Raw genomic sequence first — 23,516 nt, forward strand, 5'->3', positions numbered from 1 at the left:
GATACGGATACAACCCAGATATATATACCTTTTGGGCTAGTCGGTAAGTCCGCGAGCGAGATAACCAGATCTCGGGATCACCGACCAGGCCCCAATCCACTTTACTAGTGTCTTGTTGGTGTCATGTTAGCATCATTTGGTTATCACCCTATCTTCAAACCATAACGTAAAGATGACATACAGATGCTGTGTGGAGAGGTCAGAAATAGAGCATGCAGGGGACACACAAACACGAGCAGAGTGACCCCAGCAGAGGCAGTGAGTGGGGCAGGGGTAGCAGAGATGACTCGATAGGAACGGGTGACGCCAGCTGCGAATCGGAGTGTCGACATCCGCTTGCTCCCACTGCGAGACCCTCCATCGTCCACGCATGGTCATCGCGTGATACTATGATGCATTAATGAAGGAGGGGGGTAGATTCATTCGCCAAGATGCATTGCACGTACAGCTTGAGAATGTACAATACCCCATAGTCGAATGGGGTGATGATGAAGAGAAGTGGGAAAGATAACGAGCAATATGAATCAAAAAGGCGTTGAAGATGACCGATTCAGGTTTTTCTGATGACTTTTCTGTTAGTGATGTTATGATCATCCATCTACCATCTTCATCTTCATCATCATCATCATCATCATCATCATGATGCGTATGAATACGCTTATCAGCACCCACTACAGTCCCGAACAGCTACACTTTGGCTTCCCTTGATGATACCCATCCAGCATATTAGCATCTCATCATCAAATACAACGCCGTAAGATTGTATCCTGACTCAATGGAAGACACCTCGTTTAACCCCACCCGACATGCCTTCTCATCATGCATCATCGTCCAGCAGCAACATCAACACCCGTCGCAGCGCTTCACCACCTCGAGCACGTATATTCCACGCCTGCAAGAGCTGTGCAGCATCCAAAGTCAAGTGTCATGATCTGAGAACAGACGGATGTGCAAGATGCAGGAGGAGGAAGACAGCTTGTTCGCTGGCTGGGCTACCTGGGATAGAGGACGGACCACCAGAGAGAAGGAGGTCGGAAGACATGCACACTAGAAGAGATGCATATGATCATGGATTTGCACCTAACACTTCCATCTCGACAAGCTTCCCAGATCCCACTACCCATCCATATCAATCTGCTCCTGCCACAGATGTACAAGAGATGAGACAACGTATACAACAACTTGAATCAGCTTACAATGGACTTCTCACTTCTATATCACCCACCCGATCAACCTCATCCAACGATGTCTACCACAATCCTCTAGTACCCACGATCACCCCACCTGTGACCAATGTCCATTCCACTCCTCACAGCATACCTTCCGGCTCATCCGTTCCGCTTGCAGCTTCAGCGCCTAAAGAATTTCTCGTTCAACACAGAACACTAGACGTGGATGGTTTCAAGAAGTCATACACGATGGAGCCTGCCAACCTAATTTTCGACGAAAGATGTAGATGTGCGGTTGATCCCAATGGTTATCCAAACATCATCACTCGAGGCCATGTTACTCGATCTCACGTAGAGGGTAACTTTCAACTGTGAGTACTCGCTTTATCCCGCATAAATCATATTAGCTGATCTATATGTACAAGGTTCAAACACCGCTTCTCCCTCATTGCTCCCATGATCCCATTCCTACTCACCACACGCTCCATACCCACTCACCCATTCATCGTCCTCGCCGCTCTCGCTTTCCTTCACGACCCATTACCCCTCTCAGCAGTGGGGATGATAGAAGAATCAATCCTATATGCAATGTCAGGTCCAGCGTGTGTGGAAGCCATCATGGCTTTGTACATCCTCACTTTCGCACCTTATCCACCTGGCAGCCAGAATCACGTCCCACCGACATCTCTTCGAATGATATCATTGGCGTACTCCATGGGTGTAGACTTGGGGATGGAGACCAAGGCGGAAGTTGCATTGAGTGAAGACAGTCAAGCGGAAGAGCTGGTGGGGAATTGGGCTGCGGATAGGCTGGAAGAGATGACTTTGGTGAGTCGGTCCAATGCTCTTCCCAGAATTATGCAGGAGCTGATGAGATTCCTGCACAGTGGGAAGCTGTGAAAAACAGGTACTGCATGTGAGTGATCTACCTTCTGTTTTACAGCAAAACTACACCACAAGCTCATTGCCCCTTCAATCTTAGTCTCCAGATGGAGACTGCCCGTTGTAGCGTCCTGCCCACTCTCCGCTCTCATCGATTCCCTACCCACCCTTCCGATCATGCCAATCATTGTATTTCACATCTTCAACTAGAAGCTAGGATAGTAGAGGGATGTCGCGAATTCGTGAAGGCTGTGGGGATGACTGAGGTGATCGTCAAGTATAGTTGGCCAGATATCATCGATCTCTCGATGTTATGGAGTAAAACGCAAAGTCATCTGGATGGAATCGCAGAGACGTTAGATGATGATCAATGTGAGTGTCTTACTTCGACTTCTCCCTTTCATTGCACATCCTCAGGGGCCGTTTTATGACTCATATAACCCCATCCCATCATAGGGCTTCTACGATGCACAATCACCTGTCTGACCTATTCACTCGGTTTCCGACTCGGTTTCGCATTCTACAAACCGCCCAGTCCCATATCCATATCCAACATCGAACAATCAGAAGCTCTGACCGCTCTGTCGCTTATCCCCCCTTCCTCACACATCATCGAGGACACCATACCATTCTTGATGTCGAAGATGAATCGCGATCAAGATGATGGGGAAACCTTTCACCTGCCCGCTTTCCTCATCACTACTATAACAATCTGTCTAGCTACCTCCAGAAGAGTCGCGATGCTCACCAAGTTCACTGTGCCTGAACCATTGTTCGACGAGAGCTTGCTATTGAAAGCGGAGAACTTTGTGGGGAGACAGCCTGGTCTACCTGGGAAGGTATTAAGGGAGATGTGGACAAGTTTGAGTTTGAGTATACCGTTCAAAGAGGGTCAGAACAGAAATAGAGATTCAGCTCAGGGAGAAACTGGCAATAACCAATCCAACCACCAGTCGATGGAGAACCACGGTGATTTTGGTCATATTAGGAGCCCAAATGAAGGTCCAGTCCCATCTTTGTGGAGTGTCGAAGAAGGTTTTAATTGGGATATATTCAATTTCGATTTCCTGTTTGCGGACAATAGCTTGATACCTAATCCCAATTTGGGGGGTGGGACGTAGGGGAGAATGTTGTAAAATAGTATATCGTAGCCACGCTTTGAGTGATGCACCCATGCATCAGTCATGTGCCATCATTGATCTTCGCCCGGAAATCATTTAGTCATTCACTCTGTTTCTTCAATCCATCGGTCTTTTCCGTCTTGATTGTCAAATCACAGTCCCGAAGTACCGCATGAGCACTGGGAGGAGCTCCGGACTACTCTACTATGGAAATCTTAAATTATCAAAGCCAAGGGTCTATCGGGCCGGGTTACTTCCACCGAGCAGCAGCAGCAACAGCAGCAGCTTGATTCGACATTTTCGTACTACACGCCAAGAAGCAGGAGCATGCTGGAAATAACACATCGATGCATAATCGACTAATCAATGGACCCGAGATTCAAGATATCAGGGATTCGGTCTGGTGATCACGTTACACGAGCTCATCGATGAGTCTGCTTGTACTGTTTCACGGGCCATTAAAGACAGTCAGGACAGTCATAACCTACGATTGATTCGACTGCTGATATCGAACGGATCAAGAAGGAAGGGTGTCCTAGTAGACGATGGCCACTACAGCTCTTCATCGATACCGAACATAACCCAATAAACCAATCTTCACCACGATGAGCTCGTTCGCTCCCTCTTCACCCGAACAGCTAAACAGGCTCGCGCTCTCCACCACAGCGGCAGAAGGTTTGGATCTCGTTCGTGCACCATCAGCTATTCCTACGAACGGTCCCAACGGCGAATCGATACATGAGAAAAGTTTGGATACAGGACCAGAAGGTGAAGCTGTTGAAGAGGACGTGTTGCAAGCTATAGAAGAGTATGTATATCCTGAGGGGGGATATGGTTGGGTGGTCGTTGGATGCTGTATGACTTTTGCAGCTTTGACTATGGGGTAAGTTTGAGTCTGTCTATCCTACAGTCTGCTCTGCATGTACATCTTTCTGGTTAACACCTGGGCATTCCGCTGATGATCTTCTCCTGATTGGCAGGTGGGGTGTCGCATGGGGAGTATTCCAAGCTCATTATGCGGAATATACATTTCCTGAGCAAGCTTCGAACTTGAGTATAATAGGTGGATTGTTTGCATTGGTAAGTGGGCAGCTCGACCTTACTATTGGACAACCAGACAACAAAAGACCACCACAGCTGAGTGCGCGTCTGTATCTAGTTGCAAAATACCACGTCGTTCGTAGCTGGGAAAATAGGTGACAAGTTGTGAGTGAGCCCGTCTCAATTTCAATCATTGATCAAGTGTACCCAACCCACGAGATTTTCGTACTGATTACCCCCGTTCTTATCTTAGCGGCTTCAAGAGAGTACTGTTCATCTCGGTGTTCGTATATTGGTTGGCTTTGTTCTTAGCATCTTGGAGTACCAGACTATGGCAGATAACTCTGACGCAGGTATGTTATATCTCATGTGACTTATGAATACCGTGTCCGTATCTAAGTCTGATATACATGATTTTCGCTCGTCCGAATAGGGTGTATTGACTGGAGTCGGAGTCGGGATCTGTCAACCGATGTTCTTCAGTCTACCATCTCAGTGGTTCTACAAGAAACGAGGGTTGGCATCGGGGTTGGCCATAGCTGGAGCAGGATTTGGTAAGTCATTCTTTTCATTATGATGCCTGCCATATCAGTCTAATGATGTGATACTGAATGATGATCTCGTACTATGGATCAGGCGGAGCAATCGGCACTCTCATCATCAGAGCCTTGTTAAAAGCCATTGGACCACACAAGACGTTACTGTGAGTGTCTCATCGCACATCACACGCTTGGCATCGACTGATTACCAAATCTTACATAGCATATACTCCTTCATTAACCTCGCACTCATGACTATCGCTGCTCTCCTTGTCCGTACTCAGCCCAACTCTCCGGAAGCTAGGGCGAAAGGTAAAGGACCGTGGTTCGATAAGAGGGTATGGAGATTGGTGCCGTTCCATTTCCTGGCGTTGTGTTTGCTGTTGAACACTTTTGGATATTGGTGTGTACTGTACTCCTTCTACAATATACTCATCTCGAGTATCCAGCTGTTCGGCATACGAGCTGATATTGCTGGTGAGATAGTACCGTACTATTCTTTCTGACTCAGTATATCAAGCAGTTGAAAGGAGTGCCAAATAACGATATCCTGGGTGCATTGTCAGTATACCATCTTCCAGGGTTAAGGGATTTCAGCACAGTCAATAGCTGATGACAAGTCATTCCGTAGACCTCTAAGTCTGCTCAACTTTTGCGCTGGTGTCGGTCGTATATCCATCGGATACGCCGCAGATAAACTCGGAGCGATGAATACCTTTGTATTCGTCTGTATGGCCTCGTCAGCTGCGATACTGGCCTTGTGGTTACCTGCTACGACATATAATGTAATTGTCGCCTTTGGGGTGATCTATGGGCTGGTGAGTGAAACTCGTATCTTAGAATTCAATCTGAAAGCTGTTCGTACTGACCAGGACATGTTGTTACAACCACTCAGATCGCCCCTACATTCTATACCCTCATTCCCATGGCGGCTGCCGAAGTGTTCGGCCCGCAAAACCTGGCCACCAACGTAGGCGTGGTACTGCTCTTCACGGCCCCCGCTGGACTTGGAGGCGGTCTAGCAGGAGGTCAGATATTGGAGAAGACGGGCGAATGGAAATGGTTGATCGTGTATGGTGCGTTGCTCCATGCTGTTGCGGGAGTATGTATCTTAATAAGTAAGTTGCTCATTACACATCTTTCAGCTTTGTTCTTCCTATCTCTACGAGTAGATTAATTGACTGCTGTCCGTTATAGCTCGAATGATGATAAATAAACGGATATGGGTCAAGGTATGATAGATTGCATAGACATGAACATTATCATATAACGATGCGTTCTCATTCCTAGAACTGAAAATTAAGAGCTACCATCTACTAGTCGCTCCTGCAGTTTCTAGCTCCTTCTTGAAAGCATTGACAATCACAGTAGTATCCAAGCCGACGATAACGCCCTCGTATCCCTTTTCTACCGCTTCCTTCGATTCCGCACCAGGCGACCAAGCTATCACGGGTATACCTGCCTTTTTAGAGACTTGGAATATCTGTTCTACTCCCTCTGTAACCCTGGGATCGGATTGAGGTAGAGAACCGAGGGAGAGCGCTAGATCATATTGGCCTATGAATATTGCGTCTGATCGTATGGCATGGCTGTTAGCTCTGGCTCATTCGCGCACGACGGGGAGGAATTGCAGGAATAGTCAGACGGTAAAGTTCAATGAAAGATCCTTGCAAGACTCATTACCCACCTAATCCCTTTACTTTAACGATCTCCTCGATATTCTCCAACCCCAACTTCGTCTCAATAATGGCAATGACCAACGTAGCGTCGTTGGCATTCTTGACGTACTCCTCCTGGGTCAATGTCCGACCGGCAGGTTCACCTTGGCCGCTCAGATGGAACGCTTGGGTATGGAAACTTCCTCCTGAAGTGCGTCCTCCAAAGGGTGGGAACTTGGCACGGTGAACTACGTCTTCCGCTTGCTCCTGTGTGGTAAACGTGCACCGTCAATTGCTTTTCCATTCTGTTCACTGTTTTGGCAGGTATTCTTGCAAATATGCAGTGGTAAAGCAGGACCTTTTGCCGAACCAGATGAATAGCGAAGAAAGACAAAACACTCACCCTCGACTCCAACAATGGAATCATGATCCCATGAGCGCCCGCGTCCAGGGCAACTCTTATGCCCCATTTCTCGCTGCCCATACCAGGGCATCTGGCGATCTGAAGTAAAAGAGAAATTTCTGTATCAGTGACCCACGTCCTGAGTATCCGTGTCAAGTACAGCCACTCACCGGAGAAACACCCAAAGCAGCTATAGAGTGATAGGCATCGTACAACGCTTTCTCATCGTAATTACCATGTTCCGCGTCCAACACGATGAACTGTATGACTCATGTATCAGCTTGGCTTCGGTGGAATTGTCCGGTGTTGTAACACGTAGATCTGTGTGAGCACTCACATCCAGTCCGTACCTCTTCAATCCCGCCAAAGTCCTGACCAGGCCCGCACCAGGAGCTTTAGTGATTATACCATACGCAGGTCGACCTTCATGCCATGCTTCTTTGATATGGTTGACTCGCTGAGCGATGGAAGGTGAATTTTCTTGGTCTGACATATCGACTTGGAAGTTGTACCTGTGCCAAGCAAAAGAGAGCAGCCCGAACATGACTGTACGTGTACTTGTATTTATATATACTCGCTATTCATCTAAGCAAGCACATCATCTCGGGAAACATAGTAGACCCAATCACATCATATCATATCATGCAATCTTATCATTTCGGATGAGAGGATTAGTCAAGTGCTGATATCAGTCACGTCATATCATCGGTCACGACCGAAATCCTCTTTTATGCTAGAAAATGATTTGGTTATTCTTATCATCTCTCGTCGTTGATCGAATGGATTATAGAGATACATACAACTCAACAAGCGTTCTCTTATAGTGTGGAATGACTGACGCCAGACCCCGAACCTCACTCCGGGAACCACCTTCATCTTTTGGGTCTGCCCTTCCCAGCTGATCCTGCTCATCCATCTTTGGGGAGAACGGTGTAATCTTCTCTCCATACTATATGCCTCTTCGTCACTGCCAGAGCGGGGTATCTATCTTGTCGGAGACGTCTTTCTGAGCGAACAGACTTCTCTGAGGGTCCTCCTTGACTCGGTCGTCTTTGATCATCCTGCATGGTCGATTGCGAGTGAGAGCGGAGGGCGAGGATGGGGGATAGTCAAGATACGAAGGGCGAAGTTTTGGTCGAGTGATAAGTTTAGTGTGTAGTCATTAAAAATTGCAGTTGACGATAATATGAGGACGAGATGGGAAGATGATTGGGTAGTGGATGGCGAGTGAAGAAGGCGAGTGAAGAAGGCAAGCGCATGGGAAACAGAGCATGGTCAGCATGTGTCTGACCAGGGTATGTGGTTGGTGTTCATGGCAAGATGTGAAATTGACAGAAGAGGATCACATCATCCGTAAAGCGCATAAACGATATAGTGCGGTATCATACTCGATGACCAGGGAAGGAAGATACCGGAGAAAGACCAGTACGAGACCAGAGCACTCACCTAGCATCTATTCGGGCATCTTCACCTTCCACACCAATCATGGCCTGTGGTTCTTTCGCTTCTATCACATAGTGATTGTCACAATGAGGGCAGTACTCGTCCGATTCTTCGTAGGTCGTCATGTCTTTTCGGAAAGCTTTTTTGCACTGTATAGTCAAGGTAGATTCAGTAGTCAGCGTGAAGATCATTTATATGACGAAGATAAACCGGGAGAACACAGATGAGATCCCGAAGGCAGTCTTCAACTCCGTAGAGCACACAAGGGAGCTTGATCGGGATCAGGGATATGATGGGTGTCGCACTGTGAAAGAGCGAGGATGATGCAGAATCCACTCACCTTTTTACACATGAAAGCCATCTCCATCGTCTTTCTTAGCGGATGATCCTGACTCTCCTCGTGACATTGCGGACACTATAATCAGTTCGTTAGCACCGATATGAGTCGAATGTGAGGGGACCCGGAGGGACAAGGAGCGACGAGATTCGACATTGCAGCCGTTAAACTCGGATGAAAATAACCTCAACCCACATCGAAGAATTTCTTACAGCATGGCGCTCTGATAGCCACCTGAGCGTTCAGAATATGTTTACTGCAGAAGTGGAGCATGATTAGTAGGGGCAATACTACGTGACAAAGAAGCGGGGACATAGTTCGGACAGGCAACAACACTCCCGGAAGAGAAGCACTCACCACATATTGACTTCTGGTGATAAACCACCTCTGAATGTTCGTGTAGCTGTAAGCCTTGGAGTTTAATTCGCTACCTCTGATCTGTAGGATATCCTGGGTGCTACGCTCAAGTATCTTATACGATATAAAAGTATATGATGATATAGGATGTAGATGATGTCCTCTTGTTCAACATTTTCTCTCACAGAGACGCGTCTCGTGCTTTTCAAGTATTAACGGACATGGATCATATCTCCGTAAAGACTCCTTGTTTGTAATGGCCCATTACGATTTGTTCGGTGTGTGGGTCAAAGGGTACTGGAGAAGTCAATTAGCGGAATCAAATAGGTTTGTAACGAGAATACCGATTTATCATCATGCTGTTTATCATGCTCATCCCCATCATCATTATCATCATCATGCTCATCATCTTAATCTCCCATCATCATCCTCATTATTATCAGTCACACAATCATAGCATCATCATATAGACGTGAAAGATGGATCAGGTGGAGCAGGGGGATCAGGTGGAACAGCCAGATCAGGTCCAGGTGGATCTGGTGAGAGCACTCGAATCAATCGATACCAACAACAACAATAATCATCATAACGAACTACCAATCCCAATCGAGATAGTAGATCAATCCATAAACAATGCACTCCCACTCCCACAACACCCACAGCAGCAACAACAGTCCATCGATGGATCTCAAATCGAAGAAGAGGACCATCAAGAATTACACGAATGGACGAGAGAACAGCTTCACGCCGAGATAGTGAAACTACGACGAATGGCCAAGAGCAACAGCAATAACACCACACCTATCTCGACACCCACACCAATAGATGCTAGTAAACAACAGGACGAGGTGGAAAAGGCGCTGGAAGCTGTACAGCACATAAGAGAACATTCATCAGTATTACCTTCAGACATAGATCCAAATCTACATCAGAATCAGGATGCGTTCACTCCGATCGCTATACCTTCGACATCTGTATCTATCGGATTGGTATCAGGTCAGGAGGAGGGAGGAAGCTCGACAACCAAACGAAGGGTAAAGAGAAAGAGGAATAACAATGAGACCGATACGAAGGAAGAAAAGATAGTGAAAAGGGATGAAGGTACGGGTAAAAGATTAGAGAAAGATAGGAAAACAGAGTTATCGAAATGTGTCAGAACAAAGATACGAAGCTGGCTAGGAGTAGGTATGGATGATCCGTTGCCCCATCCTCAATCAAATCCAACGTCTGCTCCTCAAAATGGCGTCGGACTTAGTACCAATGCTGGTGGGATGTTCATACCCGATTGGTCTCAGCAACTCAACGACGATGTAAATGTTGACTGGGTAAACAAAATATCAGAGGAGATCTACAAGGAATGTCTGAATGGGTTATACCCCAAGATACCCCAATCCGATATCACTCCTGAAGTCATTGATCGAACGACGAAGACCGCTTTTGTGAACATGTGCAAGAGGTATGCTCAGGAGAACGATCCAAAGGGAGAAGAGAGGAGGGGAAAGTACACGAAGAAGAGGAGGAGATGGGCGAGGAAGGATCTGGTGAGTCATCTCGCTAGCATATGTTTGACTCGGAAACTGGCAAATGTGCCCGAAAACCATCACCTTACGCTCCTCTCGGATCATGGTCTTCTTGATAGTGGTATCGTTTATAGCTGATGTGTAATGTGTCCACTGCCATTAGAAACAGAAAAGACGTACTAGAACAGCTTCAGACCCTTCATTCCAAAACCTCAACTTGCCCCTCTCGGCACTTCATATCGACTACATGTCAAGTGAATACTCATCCTCCGGGGAAGACACTGAAGGAGAGTTAGAGAATATATTGAATAAGCGGAAGGGATTATGGGACGATATGAGGAGGAAGCAAGTCGACGATGACCAGCCGACTACAAATGGCAATGGGAGCGGGAAGAATGGGTGGGTTGTAGGGCTGAGCGAAAAGGTGTTGGAAGTCAGGACGCCAAGATGGAGGAGCGAATCTGTGAGTTGGCATATCGAGTTTATATCCGATATTACAGCTACTCTCGTTTGTTCGAGTACGGGCAGAGCTGTACCTGGAGTATTTCTGCTGATACTGCTTGCCTTCAATACAGCTCAACGAAATATACAACAAACTCGATGCTCACGCGGCCCAAATATCCGATACCCGTTCCACCTCCAAGAGCACTTCCACGCCCCGAACCCAAACACCACTTGACTCATCGACTTCATCTCCCTCACCAATCACTATCCGCGCAGGACACGTCGCACCATCTCACCGAAGATTCACCATGTCCCCCGGTATCATGCGCAAAGGGAATATACCAAGAGATCTGGGAGAAGGGTGGATGTGGGCGAGCGGAATGGGAGGTGTTTGGCCTGAAGAAGCTGCTAGGTGGATTGGAGGGGCGGAGTTTGCTCATAGTGATATGACGACTGATGTTGTTGGGAATGGTGAGCAGGAGAATACCGTGGATATGGGGGTTGGGACAAATGGGCAAACCAATGATACTGGTGTCAACACAAACCATGAACACGAGCAGGAACAGGCTAGATTGGGTTTAGTCAACGCGTTGGAGGGGCTGTAACGGTTGTCTCCCTTCATATCAGATGGGCCAAAGTTGTATGTCCAAGTTTGTTATCAAGAGCCATCGAAAGGATCTCGTCCTCTTTCTACAGCTTCCCAATCATGCGATTTCAATCATTCAGGTGACACCTCGAGTTTTCTCTCTACCACTCCGATTCATCATTTTTCTTCTGATCTTGCACGTTTGCACCTCAAGTTCTTCTCCTCTTCCCTTCCATGAGATAAGCACCATTCTTATCTACCTCCTGGATGATCGGACTTGGACAGGCCCAGATAAAGTATCAATGATGATTAAGCGGTATCCATATCCCATGCAGGAGACCGAGGTCGACTTCATTCCACTCATCCGTCAACCCAAAAACTCGCCCGTCTATTCGGTGGATATACGGATTCAACCAATCCGATCCGAAAATTCCTTATCAATTTTGACGCTAACGCTGCAAGTCTATCATAACATCCGCGCTCATCCTTGTCTTGGTTGTTCTGCTCTGATGCAGCTTCAAGCCATGGTCACATGAACTTTACATTCTCGCTTTCAGGCCGAGGGCTGGACCAATGGGAGGATATTGATATGGTCAGCGAAAGAAGGGGGAAGAGCTGAAAGGGAAGGGGAGAATGGGATGAGAGCCGGTATTTCACCGAACACGAGAGATAAGCTATTTTCAACAGATACAAATACACGGAGATATGGGTTCCGTATCGTGTGAGGATATATGTAACACCCCTTGTTGTAAAATCACCTAACCGTCTCCCCTATCTAAAAAGTCATTTCACGTTGTGGGTCCGAGAAAATGACAGTCGAAACAGGTGTCAACTGGGCGGCTATGTGAGTGTGTCTTTCGGATTAGACCACCGTATCGTGCATTTTATAATAAGACAGATACTGACGCGGATCCGATGATATAGCCCCAATGCCGTGGATTTTGTCCAGTGGCCCAAGAACCGCGGTCTCGCAAGTCTGTTCTTCTTCGCTTCTATCCTCTATGTTGGTCAATTTTTGAACGGGTATGATGGGACTATCACGGGTGGTCTTCAGGCATTACCAGGTACGATATTTCCTTTCTCTAAAATCATCACATCGTCAACCCAGCCTTTCCATCCGACAACCGATCTCATATTTACCTACCTGTTCGCCAAGGCTAATGCTTCCGTTGTACGGCAGATTGGCACACCGACCTCGGAAACCCCAACGCCAACAAGATTGGTCTGATGAACGCCGCAGCGTACATCGTCGGGATCTGCATGGGACCCATCAACGCCTACGTGGTCGATCGATTCGGAAGGAAGTGGCCCATCAGGTGGTTCACCATCACTATGATGCTGGGTACCATCGTCGGTGTGATCGCGGGGGTCAAACAGGGTAATACTGGATATGCGCTTTTCGTCGCTTCGCGTGCTATCATTGGTTCAGGTATTCCGCCTTTTCTCATGACGGCGCAGATTATGATGCAGGAAATAGTAAGTGACTCGGGGACACGAATGGAGGTGCAACTCGGCTCGGAGACAAGTTTAATCGCTGACATCTTCGTTTCTTCGTCCAGGCCCACCCACGCTTCAGACCTCAACTAGCAGCTCTGTGGGATGCCAACTGGGTATTCGGGTCAACCATCGGCTCACTGATTACCTTCGGAACTTCGTACCTCCAAAATTCATGGTCATGGCGCATCCCCTACCTGCTCCAGCTCGTCCCAGCCATCTACATGCTCGTCGCTGTCCAGTTCGTTCCCGAAACACCAAGATATCTCATCGCAAATGGCCGGGAAGAAGAGGCCCACGAGTTCTTCATCAAGTATCATGGCAATGGAAACGCGGAGGATGAGCTGGTCGCGTTTGAATGGGAGGAGATGAAAGCTACTATAGCGCTCGAAGAGGCAAGTAAGAAGTACAGCTGGAAACAGGTTTTGAAGATTCCGGGGAATAAACATCGTTTGGGGCTGGCAGCTTTGATGACTTTCATGCCTCAGGTAGGTCTTGCGTTATTTCCTTAGAGAAGTATATAGGACCTGACGATACGAGTGCTCCTGGTTTGATATAGCTCAACGGATCAAACATCATCACGATGTATTACTCTGTCGTACTCGCTCAGTGCGGTATCAAAGGAGCTGCTCAGACCACTGGTATAGGTACTGGACTGAATATGTGAGTGAACGCAATAATTGCCCCTCTTCAGCAGTAGAGACAGCAGTATCTCGGGGATGGCTGATGATTCATATCGTGCAGGTGGTCCTTCATCCTGCAACTTTCCGGTGCCTACTCCCTAAAGTACATCAAACGACGACACATGGTTCTGGTAGCTTGGCCATGCCTGGCTCTCGGCATGGCCGCGATGGGAGCTTCGAATGGTGTTTACGCCAAATCCGGTCAAACGAACAAAGCAGCAGGTATAGCATCAGTAGCGATGGTTTGGATATACTCTATCCCTAACAATTTTAGTCAACCGTTGTTCTATTCTTACCCTGCTGAGGTGTTGAATTACTCGTTAAGAGGGAAGGGAATGGCCGTTTGGAATACTGTTAATCAAGCTTGGGGAGCTGTGAGTATCTCCGACTTCCTACATCACTCAGAGAGAAGTCATCGCAAGAAAAGAGCTTTAAGTGAAGGGAATATACTGATTAAGCGAATAGTACGGTTCATACGTGAACTCCATCGCTCTCGATACGATCGGTTGGAAATATTACCTAGTCTTCGTCCCTATTCTATCAGTCCAATGGGTATTAGCGTACTTCTGTGAGTGAAATCCCAAGTCGAGGCTTGTCCTGCGATAACGATCGCTGACCGTACATTGCAGTCATGGTGGAGACTAAAGGGTTCACGCTGGAAGAGATTGCGATAGCCTTTGAAGGTACCGGCGCAGCTGTATCCAAAGTGGATCAACGGATTGCAAGGGAGAACAACGACGCTCAAGATGGCAAAGATCTGGAAAAGGGTCCTGAAGGTGCAGTTTCAGTGGCCGTCATCGAGTCATAGAATGGGCCATGAAAGTCAAGATGGGCTGGTTTGCTGGTGTATAGCGGAGAGCCTGATATCATTGGGATAAGATGATGGACATGTGATTCTGGATATGGAGTTAAAGGGTTGTTCAGAATGTTATGGTGGAAGACCTGGTTTCCGTCACAGTCTGATTGTATTCATATGGTTGGAAGATATTTGTGAGGCGGAGCGTGCTCCGATGATGATGGATGCATTAATGCTATTCATGCAGTGTGTGAACTTCGAACACTGTATCTCTACTGTCGCACCACAGTGTCAGCGATGGAGGATGAATCGGATAAAACGGAAGAGTCGCTCACTCACCACTTTACAGATGCCTCTAGGTATTGTCCGCTATGCTACACCCAATACTCTTAACAGAACCCTTCCTATCCTTTCTCCATCATGTTCCTTCTTACTCTGCTCTCTTGCCTTCTCAGCAAACTCGGCATCGAATGTACCTTTCTTTTCGTAGTTGTCGATGAAGGGGATCAGAATATCTTCATGCCTATTTGAAGCCATCCTAAAGCGATCAGCTGATTTCACACGAGAACGTATCTGGCCGTTGTGAGCTCACCATTCAGGATGACCTGTGAACGTGTGAAAGCTTTTTAGTACAGTACAAATCGTGAATGCCGGGCAGTAACTCACCTTGGAAGGCAATTATGTGTACATTACACCACGGCTCACTTGGCAAAGTATGATGGTGAGAGTGTGTGAACGCAGGAGGCTGATGACCCTCAGGATAGAAGGCGACTACACCTTGCACGGGGCATTTCTCAGATATGCCAAGAAGATGGAAGTCGGATGGGACTTCCGTAACGATATCAGAGTGTATTTGTTGCATGTTCTGGATGACAGCTTGGTCAGTACATATCTGACGAAGATTTGGATTCACTTGATAAATCGAAAACTCACGACGTGATCCTTGAGATTTTCCGGCTCTTTGGCAGACTTCTTATTCTCTCCCCATATCAGACTCTTCCCTATTTCAGTGAGGTCCATGCGAGTACTTCCTACTTCCCTGCATATCAGAAGAGGTTCCGTCAGCTACAGACAGACTGACATGTGGATAGGGGGAATTGCAGCAGCTCACCATCCCTCAGGGTTCTCCTGTATCTGAGAAGGACCAAACGCCCTAGCTATAACCTGTAATCCGAAGCATATACCCAGGATCCTGATACGAGGGTATTCGTCCTACCGAGCAGATCGGTCAGTCATGTGTGCTTCGAGGGCAGAGAATGAGAGACATTTACCCACGTAGATCTTGATCAAGAATCCAGCCAGTTTCAATATCCACCTAGTATCCGAATGAGCCTCATCCTCAAAACTACCAGAGATCACTATCGCATCTATCTTCTCCAAATCCTCGTCCTTTGGGTATTCCCTCTTTTCCAACACGTCATAGGTGAGTGTCTCCAGTGTGAGCGGCTCCGGTAATAATGGTTCGAAGAGATTGTGGATGACGTCTTGGTACTCTCCATGTTTCTCTATCGATTCCTTCTGGAGGGAATCGCACTTGAAGAAGGCTATGGTGAGTTTGCCGGAAGGGTTGTCGTTGACAGCGGACATGATAGTGACGGAGTCGTGCGGAGATGATTTGAATGAATATGCTGTAGTAATGATGGGTTAAGTAAAACTGAAGAAAGAAAGGTTGAATGCAGTAGTCGATCGAGAGTGATCTACTGGTGGATCACATCATCCTCGCCAAGATAAACGAGATGGAATTACGTCATGGGAGGGGGAGGTGAAGCGGGCAGTCGATCTTTGTATGGGGTATGCATCGATGGGACGTACGAGATGGATGAAGACCATGTATATCGTAGTGGTTGAGTGATCTTCTGTCTTGGTTGGAAAGGACTGGTTGAATGAATACAGAGGTTGATGATCTTGGACATCCCGACGTAGGTTGATCGATGAGCACTCTAAGAATTTGGTTCTACTGGGATGGCGATGATCTGTTCTTCTGAGATGAAGGTGTAAATCCAGGAAGTGAGAACAGCTGCGATCTAGATGAGCAATAACTTTATTGTAATGAGCAGAGAACATAGAACTCACCTCGAAGATGTTCTCGGCCGATGCTCCATACCCTCTTTCCCCCTTGACCGCACTCAATGTCCTACTTCCACTGACCACTCCCACCACTGCTCCTGAGACTGCATCTACAATGGGTCCACCTGAGGAACCGTTGGAGGGTCGAGTTGAGAAAGTGATATAAGGTAGAGCAGAGGATGTACCAGGCTGAAAGTCGAGTTTAGCATTTAGACATCGTATGGATTCAACAAGAACCCACCTGAACCTCTCTCCAGCCGTAATTCCTATACCCAAGCATCTCTGCTGATATCCATTCACGCTGTATCATACTTCCGATCCATGGTATACTGTTAGATAGATGACTTGAGCCGTACTCATGCACTAATACCTTTTGACCTTTGTAGATGGGGAACGGGCTGACAGGTAGACTGCGCAAGGATATATCGGGTCGAGGGATGGCACAGACGAGTAAATCGGCGATGCAGGAAGACGGATAAGCTGTGATAGGGATGGGGGATGGAGCAGAGCTGGATGCGGATGGAACGATGAAGGAGTGAATAGCTGTCTGAGGGTATCTGTTGGATATCTGCTTGGAATAAGTAAGTGATGAATGAGAGAATCAAGCTGCAGCTCACCTGGTCCAGCGTATGAGAGCAAGTGATCACCAGCTGCTCATCCTGCGATCCTTCTGGTTCTATTATGAAACCCGAAGATACCACAAAGTCAACCTCTTTGTTCAAACTCTCCTTGACTAGATGTATAACGACGACTATTCCATCTCCATGGTGTTCTTCCACCAAGTGGGTTGGATCGGCACGTCTAGTTGGATCCGGATAAGATTCATATGGAAGGATCAATGGAAGTGTGGTTGAGATGTTGGAGCGATGACTGCCGCTGGGTAGTGGTTGGAAGTGTGCGATGGGATGGATGTTGTCGTGGATGAAGTGATTGAGAGGGTCGTTGGAGTGATGTTGAACGGGAGTTTCTGCATTTGGTCTCAGAAGGGGAGGTGAAGTAGATTGAGATGCGTATTTACGTGTATATCTGTCATGGGGCTGTAAGAGTCGACCTATGCTTCTGGATGATAGTGAAAGAGTTGAGTTCTTCAACGATGATATGAGCATGCTCAACTAGAGATCAAGTCGGATAGGGAAAGAGTAAGATGAAGAAGATGGGGGAGATGAGAAGAGGAAGAGATGAGGAAAGAGAAGAGATATTGTCGACTTTTGACTCTCTTCGATTCGTTCCATCTTCATTCGACCACTCACCACACGTTGATTATAGTATACATCCCACACTACATCTCCATTGACGAGCACAAGGATGGGGACAAGGAGAGGAAGAGTATCACAACTATGCATAAACCGAGTACTACCAAATCACACTATACGACTTCTTGAAACAACTGTATCTAATCAACAAATGATATGACATGAATAGCACTAATGGGCTTTTCTACAAGTATCTTCTCTTCCCTTTTCCTTTCTCCCTTTCCAGCATATACAAGAGCGACCAAATTTAGATATAAGACGTAGTAGATTTCATATGATCTGATAACAAGACATGAAGACTTCGTTCTTTCAGCTTCACTCTAGGCAACTCGCGACTCTCCGAGTAGACTGAAGATCACCAGGGACTTAATACTTCCTATCGTCATCAACTTCAACGATGTGTTGTCCGACTTCACCGTCTTTCCCAGTCTCGACATCTGCGTGAGCAGCAGCGTCGTGTCTTTCAAGGTTGGCGATTTGGGCACCAGCACCAGTGGTGACAACACCTTTGTATTGCCATCCCCATCTGAATCGTGGTTTCTGTGGGTAAGGAAATCATGCTCATCAGCGAAAAGGTCGAGGGGTGTATGAGAAGGATTTTTTACTCACCTCGAAGAGCTCATCGACTTCTTCCAAAGATCTACCTGAAAGTTCTGGAAGGAGGAAGATAGCGTAAAGCAAACCGATACCGGCGATACCAGCGAAAAGGAAACCGATGTGTGCGTGGATGCTCTTCATGATATAAGGAGTGAAGAAAGCGGTCAAGAAGGACCATAAGACATCGTGGAAGGCTCCAACCATCATCAACTTCTTTCTCATCCTGACACCACCCATCTCAGTGGTGACGATGAAGGAGTGGGTTGCAAAAGCCACTTTGGTCGAGAAGATGAGCAAGATGAACGAAGCGACCATGATGTTTTGCTTTTGGGTGTTGGTAGTGATATCGTCAGCACCTCCGAAGGCACCGATGAGACAATCCCAAAGCACCAATGAAGCTGAACCGATGATACACAATGGTCTTCGTCCAATTGTATCGGTCGTGAGGATCGTTGTCAATGAACCGATGGCACCGAACAGGTTGACGATGATGCCGTAGATGAAGGTCTTGCTCCCCAAGCCAGCCTCGACCAAGAAAGAGGGTCCATAAGCATTGTAGAATTGATTACCACCGGCTTCGTAGGCCATGAACATGATAGCGGCGTACTGTACCGGGTCATGGTAGTATCAGCACCGATGTAATTGTGACGAGATACAGGCAAGGCTCTTGCAAAACTCACGACTGATCGTCTCCAGTATGAACCCGTGAAAAGCTCCATCCAAGAACCTTGGGATATCGAGTTGGAATAGGCGATGGCAGATTTGATCGCTTCGATCTCAGCTTCGGGGATACCAGCATCGACATCGCGTTGGTTTCTTAGTCTTCGAAGGTTGTGAAGGGCTTCTTCCTCTCGACCTTTACTCAGGAGCCATCGAGGAGATTCGACGGTGAACCAGATCAAACTGAGACCGATAAGAGAAGGGATACCTTGGAGGGTGATTGGGATGATCCACCCGACCTTTCCTTGAGTGGTAGCAAAGGCCTTGGCGACGCCACTGGTCAACATACCCACACTACTCTGTAATGGCACAAAGAGACCGGCAAAGAATCCTCGTAGGGGAGCTGGAGCGACTGGTTCAGGATGTATGTCAGCACCTGTTGTTGCTTTGTGAGACATGTCCCAGGACTCCACTTACTTTCGGCACTGTAGGATGGAATGACAGCTTCGATAAGACCGATGGTCACATATGTGAGCACTCGTCCAACGGTGAATTGGATCCATTCTTTTGAGGTAAGTTCGACTGACGCGAGACAACCGATAGTCAGCTTTGGATCTCAATCAACAATGCTTGTCGGCTTGAGAATGAAGCAACTGTGAGACTGTACTCACTGACGACGGCAATGAGTTGAACCGCACAGAGGAAGACGAACATCATTTTGAAACCGAATCGTTCAGTTGCGGGTTCGAAGATGAATACACCGACCATTCGACCAAGGTAGACGACTTATCCAGGCATGATCAGTATACTGTACAGTACTGGCTTGTGCGGACGTGAAAAGGTCACTCACCAGAGTTCATGACTGATTTTCTATTTGTGTTGAGAATCATCTTCCCCGCTGCGTTCCGTTCTCCGAACTCGTTGAGGAACGCTGGCATCGCCTGCAGGTTACCGAAAGTACCGGTATCCCTGTGATATGTTGAAAGTCAGTGTGACTGATACGACACGGTCAATATCAAGTCGAGAAAGTGACTCACAGACCGAAAGTGAAATCAGCTGTTGCGAATGTTAGGATGCAGAACATGAGCATCGGGGTCACTGAGCGCCAGTCGGCGAGAGACGGCATCTTGGCTACGTGTGTGTGATGTGCGAGGTGAAAGTGTCAAGTTTTCGTCTTCAAGACAAGTGTGGAATTGAGAATTACCTAGAATTCGGACAACCTCGAGATTATATATACTCGTTGGAGGATATCAGAGTTCACGTGAACCGTCGATAGGCCATCCGAGACCTTGGACCCGAGAACGCAGAGATGACGCTGTTTCAACAAGGAAATTACCCTTCGGTAGGTCGGGTCTAGATAAGGAATGTTTCGCCGGGACGTGATAAGCCGGTTTTTGCTGTTTGGTAAAATTGAGGAGACGACATCAAGTATTCTTGAATGAGAATCACATCGAGGGCTGTGAATGGGCACTGCGGGGTGAAAGGGTCCAGGGGAGAATACGAAGATTTGATAGACATCAGTGTACATACTCGATCAACAGGATCTTACAGCATCAGGGATCTGGCTTTACGTTCTCGAGGGACAAATCAGATGACCATGATTCGTCGCTTGTCCCGAATGTTGTCTGACTCATTACACGAACTCGGAACTTCGGTTCGAAACGTCAAATGGGTTCCCACCCCTGATCCCTGAGTACAGTCAGTGTGATTATGTACGAGCATACCGTGGATGTTGCATGCAAGCCAAGAGATCAGTTATCTTTATCCGAGTTTAAAAATACACTAAACCTGGGATCTTGGCATCTGAGCTTCACTAGATAAACTTGCATATTGATGCAGACAAGTCTCGTAGTATACTGGTAGGCCAAGCAACCGCAATGCTGACTACGAACCATGGATAAGAGGACCTATGAGCATATCTGCAATCCAACGAGGTCTTGCAGACACAGTTCATGGCAACCACCAGCGCGACTCGTGCCTTTTCAGCGTTATCGTATCCACTTGGGACGTATCTATGGGACATTGGACCGTCAAGTATGTCCCGAACTCCCTATGGGGCAGCCTGTTCGATACTCGGTTCATGTCATTGGTCATTGGGAATCTCTTATCATGTGACGATAAGACCTGTCTCTATCCCTGGACCAGTCATCGGCTTTTGAACGCACGGCCCTGCCAATGGAGACGATAACAGGACGGCAGCTAGTCCAGCTGGATAGGTACATGATACCGCTCTGACTTCAGTATCTGCAGATACCATTAGAAAGCAGTAGAGATAAGCATCAACGGATCGAATCTCATCGCTGGCAGGCGCATGCGATACATGGAGTAGAGAACCCGGCCGCACTTTGCAACATTCTCAGAAGTCACCCGAGTTTCGATAAGGACTCTTGGGTGTCACCATCGAATGCATCATCGAAAATGACTACACTCGTACAACAGTAATAGAGCAAAACTTGCATATCGCATTTATGAATTCGTACAACGGATATAGAACATTGGAAAGATAATATCTGCTTAAGCGGGAAGAAGGATTTTGACACCGAGATACTCTCTCTGGATGTGCTTCGATCCGTTGATCATCACAATGGTATCGTTGGGAGCAGCATCGGTAGGGTGATGAGAGTCGGCAATTTGGATCTCTCTCCATTGACGATTCGTTGGCACAGGAATACCCTTGTCTCGGAGTCTCTTGAACTCTCTGTAAGCACCCTGAGAGTCGATACATCCTTCCCTCTTCAACAACGGTGATTCTGCGGAAGATGGTCAGCTTCCAGTCTCGTTCTAAGGATCAGTTACGCTCACCATACGCAGGTTCCATTCTAAGATCACCTTCAGAAGCTTGGAAGAGAACGAGAGAAAGTCTTTCGTCGTTTCGTTGATCCTCAGGAGGGTCAACGACTCTGTGTCGAGTGGCTCGGAAATGTCCACCAGATACCACTGGAAGTGGATTTCGTCAGCTTCTACCAAGTATGACGACCGGATCTGAAGCACTCACGTTCAAGAGTTTCACCTATGTTGATCACCAACGCTCCTGGAGTGTAAGGCACATATCTCCACTTCTCGTCTCTGCCCCAGATCTGGAGCGAAGAGATGGGTACTGAGAACAGCATGGTGGTTGTTCCGTAATCACAGTGACTGTTGTTTCATCAGTTTAGGCGAATTGATGATCGATCAGAGGGCATTGCTCACCCGTTCATCCTAGTACCACCAGCTCGTTTCGAGAGGTCATCATCCGCGGGATAGTATAGAGCTTGTCGGAAGTAGCCTTGACCTACGGGCCCTTGCTTAGATTGTACACGGTCCCAGAGGAAGTCATCGTCAAGTTCAAGTACTTTGGACAAGAGCTTGAGTAGTCTCTTGTTGACCGAGTACGTCAGGTAGTTGCAGAAGTCGACGATCTCATCCCAGAAGGGGTGCATGCAGGTTGGGACCCTGTCCATGGACTCGAATTGAGGTTGGTAATAGTTGAAGTGTTCAATTCCATCTGGTGCACCCTTGTCTCGCTAAGGTAACAACGCATCAGTTTGGACTCTGTTAGGTTTATCACTCTAGGACGACTTACTCTCCACCCGAACCTAGGCTTCCATCCAGCAAAGGTACCAGTCTCATCAGGGTTCCAGTGAAGTCTCTCCTTGTCCTCCTCACTCATGTTACGGTGCAGATACTGGGCGATACTGAATTGTCGGTTGAGCTATCGAGCCATATCATTAGTCATCTGATAACTTGTCATGATAGAAAGTCAACTCACTTGATCGTAAGATACACCATAATCAGTCAAGAAGATGAATCCATCCACCCTAATGGCTTCTCTACATGTGTCGACTAGCTGTTGAACAACCTTGGGATCGGGACTATCAAGTCGAGAGAGCTCGATGGTTCTCAACTTGGCCCAATCGATATCAAGTTTACTTGTCGGGGGAGGTACCCATTTCTCGACGAAAGGTTTGCCTGGCAAGTCAGCGGCAGGAGGGTTGAATGGTGCGGCCATTGTGGAAGAAGTGTTTGTAATGTTAAAAGGCTGAAAGTGGGGATATGAAGAGATTTCGTATTGAATAGACACGACAGGCTTCTTAAATATGTGGGATGGAAGACGAAGAACAACACCTTCGGGTGATCTTTCGGTGTTGAGCTCGGTATATCATATCATCATACTCACTGACGTATAGGACGTCCCATGCACCTATCTTGCCGAGCTCCGCCATGGTAGACTCAGTGTATGGGGTCCCAAGTAAACATCGGCTGACTGATACTTCAGCCGTAATGCATTATCGTTATACTCAGGACAAACGGCGGACGGTCTAATCGGGACTTCGGGCAATCGAAAGCCATGTAAACTCTGATTGTGACATTTCGGATGCGTGAGAAGGCTATGATAAGCGTACGACGCAACCTTGTGGAGCTCCGATACTTGAGATGGACAGGTTGTCAGATGGTCGCCTATGTGATAGCAGAACGAGAGATAAGGG

At 47.3% G+C, this 23,516-nt stretch overlaps 10 protein-coding genes across 10 annotated transcripts; 4 read left to right on the top strand and 6 right to left on the bottom strand.

Annotated features, from left to right (window-relative positions):
* Positions 1-806: 806 nt before the first annotated feature.
* I302_107198 (uncharacterized protein) lies at positions 807-3,172 on the top strand (the record flags this gene model as incomplete). Its single annotated transcript, XM_019192152.1, has 5 exons — positions 807-1,540; positions 1,595-1,997; positions 2,057-2,085; positions 2,152-2,423; positions 2,508-3,172. 5 exons carry the CDS (start codon positions 807-809, stop codon positions 3,170-3,172), a joined length of 2,103 nt encoding a protein of 700 aa, XP_019045149.1.
* Positions 3,173-3,777: 605 nt separating this feature from the next.
* On the top strand, positions 3,778-5,990 carry I302_107199 (uncharacterized protein; the record flags this gene model as incomplete). Its single annotated transcript, XM_065870414.1, has 11 exons — positions 3,778-4,055; positions 4,153-4,252; positions 4,332-4,378; positions 4,467-4,566; positions 4,647-4,767; positions 4,850-4,916; positions 4,976-5,155; positions 5,239-5,313; positions 5,384-5,570; positions 5,648-5,870; positions 5,950-5,990. 11 exons carry the CDS (start codon positions 3,778-3,780, stop codon positions 5,988-5,990), a joined length of 1,419 nt encoding a protein of 472 aa, XP_065726486.1.
* Positions 5,991-6,058: 68 nt separating this feature from the next.
* On the bottom strand, positions 6,059-7,306 carry I302_107200 (uncharacterized protein; the record flags this gene model as incomplete). The annotated part of the gene is made up of 5 exons (XM_019192150.1): positions 6,059-6,324; positions 6,440-6,677; positions 6,814-6,912; positions 6,984-7,073; positions 7,151-7,306. The coding sequence occupies 5 exons, from the start codon at positions 7,304-7,306 to the stop codon at positions 6,059-6,061; spliced, it is 849 nt and encodes a 282-aa protein (XP_019045147.1).
* A 471-nt stretch (positions 7,307-7,777) lies between these two features.
* Positions 7,778-8,866, bottom strand: I302_107201 (uncharacterized protein; the record flags this gene model as incomplete). The annotated part of the gene is made up of 4 exons (XM_019192149.1): positions 7,778-7,874; positions 8,260-8,405; positions 8,597-8,671; positions 8,789-8,866. 4 exons carry the CDS (start codon positions 8,864-8,866, stop codon positions 7,778-7,780), a joined length of 396 nt encoding a protein of 131 aa, XP_019045146.1.
* Positions 8,867-9,429: 563 nt separating this feature from the next.
* Positions 9,430-11,519, top strand: I302_107202 (uncharacterized protein; the record flags this gene model as incomplete). Its single annotated transcript, XM_019192148.1, has 3 exons — positions 9,430-10,491; positions 10,634-10,933; positions 11,046-11,519. 3 exons carry the CDS (start codon positions 9,430-9,432, stop codon positions 11,517-11,519), a joined length of 1,836 nt encoding a protein of 611 aa, XP_019045145.1.
* Positions 11,520-12,309: 790 nt separating this feature from the next.
* On the top strand, positions 12,310-14,485 carry I302_107203 (uncharacterized protein; the record flags this gene model as incomplete). The annotated part of the gene is made up of 8 exons (XM_019192147.1): positions 12,310-12,344; positions 12,425-12,564; positions 12,681-12,976; positions 13,060-13,482; positions 13,554-13,657; positions 13,739-14,051; positions 14,143-14,245; positions 14,307-14,485. The coding sequence occupies 8 exons, from the start codon at positions 12,310-12,312 to the stop codon at positions 14,483-14,485; spliced, it is 1,593 nt and encodes a 530-aa protein (XP_019045144.1).
* A 357-nt stretch (positions 14,486-14,842) lies between these two features.
* On the bottom strand, positions 14,843-16,060 carry I302_107204 (uncharacterized protein; the record flags this gene model as incomplete). Its single annotated transcript, XM_019192146.1, has 6 exons — positions 14,843-14,996; positions 15,066-15,078; positions 15,140-15,338; positions 15,407-15,512; positions 15,585-15,685; positions 15,749-16,060. 6 exons carry the CDS (start codon positions 16,058-16,060, stop codon positions 14,843-14,845), a joined length of 885 nt encoding a protein of 294 aa, XP_019045143.1.
* A 353-nt stretch (positions 16,061-16,413) lies between these two features.
* On the bottom strand, positions 16,414-17,646 carry I302_107205 (uncharacterized protein; the record flags this gene model as incomplete). Its single annotated transcript, XM_065870415.1, has 5 exons — positions 16,414-16,490; positions 16,547-16,607; positions 16,655-16,729; positions 16,782-17,108; positions 17,158-17,646. The coding sequence occupies 5 exons, from the start codon at positions 17,644-17,646 to the stop codon at positions 16,414-16,416; spliced, it is 1,029 nt and encodes a 342-aa protein (XP_065726487.1).
* A 513-nt stretch (positions 17,647-18,159) lies between these two features.
* On the bottom strand, positions 18,160-20,176 carry I302_107206 (uncharacterized protein; the record flags this gene model as incomplete). Its single annotated transcript, XM_019192144.1, has 7 exons — positions 18,160-18,333; positions 18,403-18,996; positions 19,071-19,462; positions 19,528-19,632; positions 19,722-19,835; positions 19,901-20,019; positions 20,088-20,176. 7 exons carry the CDS (start codon positions 20,174-20,176, stop codon positions 18,160-18,162), a joined length of 1,587 nt encoding a protein of 528 aa, XP_019045141.1.
* A 1,388-nt stretch (positions 20,177-21,564) lies between these two features.
* On the bottom strand, positions 21,565-23,038 carry I302_107207 (uncharacterized protein; the record flags this gene model as incomplete). The annotated part of the gene is made up of 6 exons (XM_019192143.1): positions 21,565-21,800; positions 21,853-21,987; positions 22,046-22,185; positions 22,240-22,553; positions 22,613-22,741; positions 22,799-23,038. 6 exons carry the CDS (start codon positions 23,036-23,038, stop codon positions 21,565-21,567), a joined length of 1,194 nt encoding a protein of 397 aa, XP_019045140.1.
* Positions 23,039-23,516: the final 478 nt, after the last annotated feature.

This window comes from Kwoniella bestiolae, chromosome 5 (assembly GCF_000512585.2).
Source record: "Kwoniella bestiolae CBS 10118 chromosome 5, complete sequence".
Lineage (NCBI taxonomy): Eukaryota > Fungi > Basidiomycota > Tremellomycetes > Tremellales > Cryptococcaceae > Kwoniella > Kwoniella bestiolae.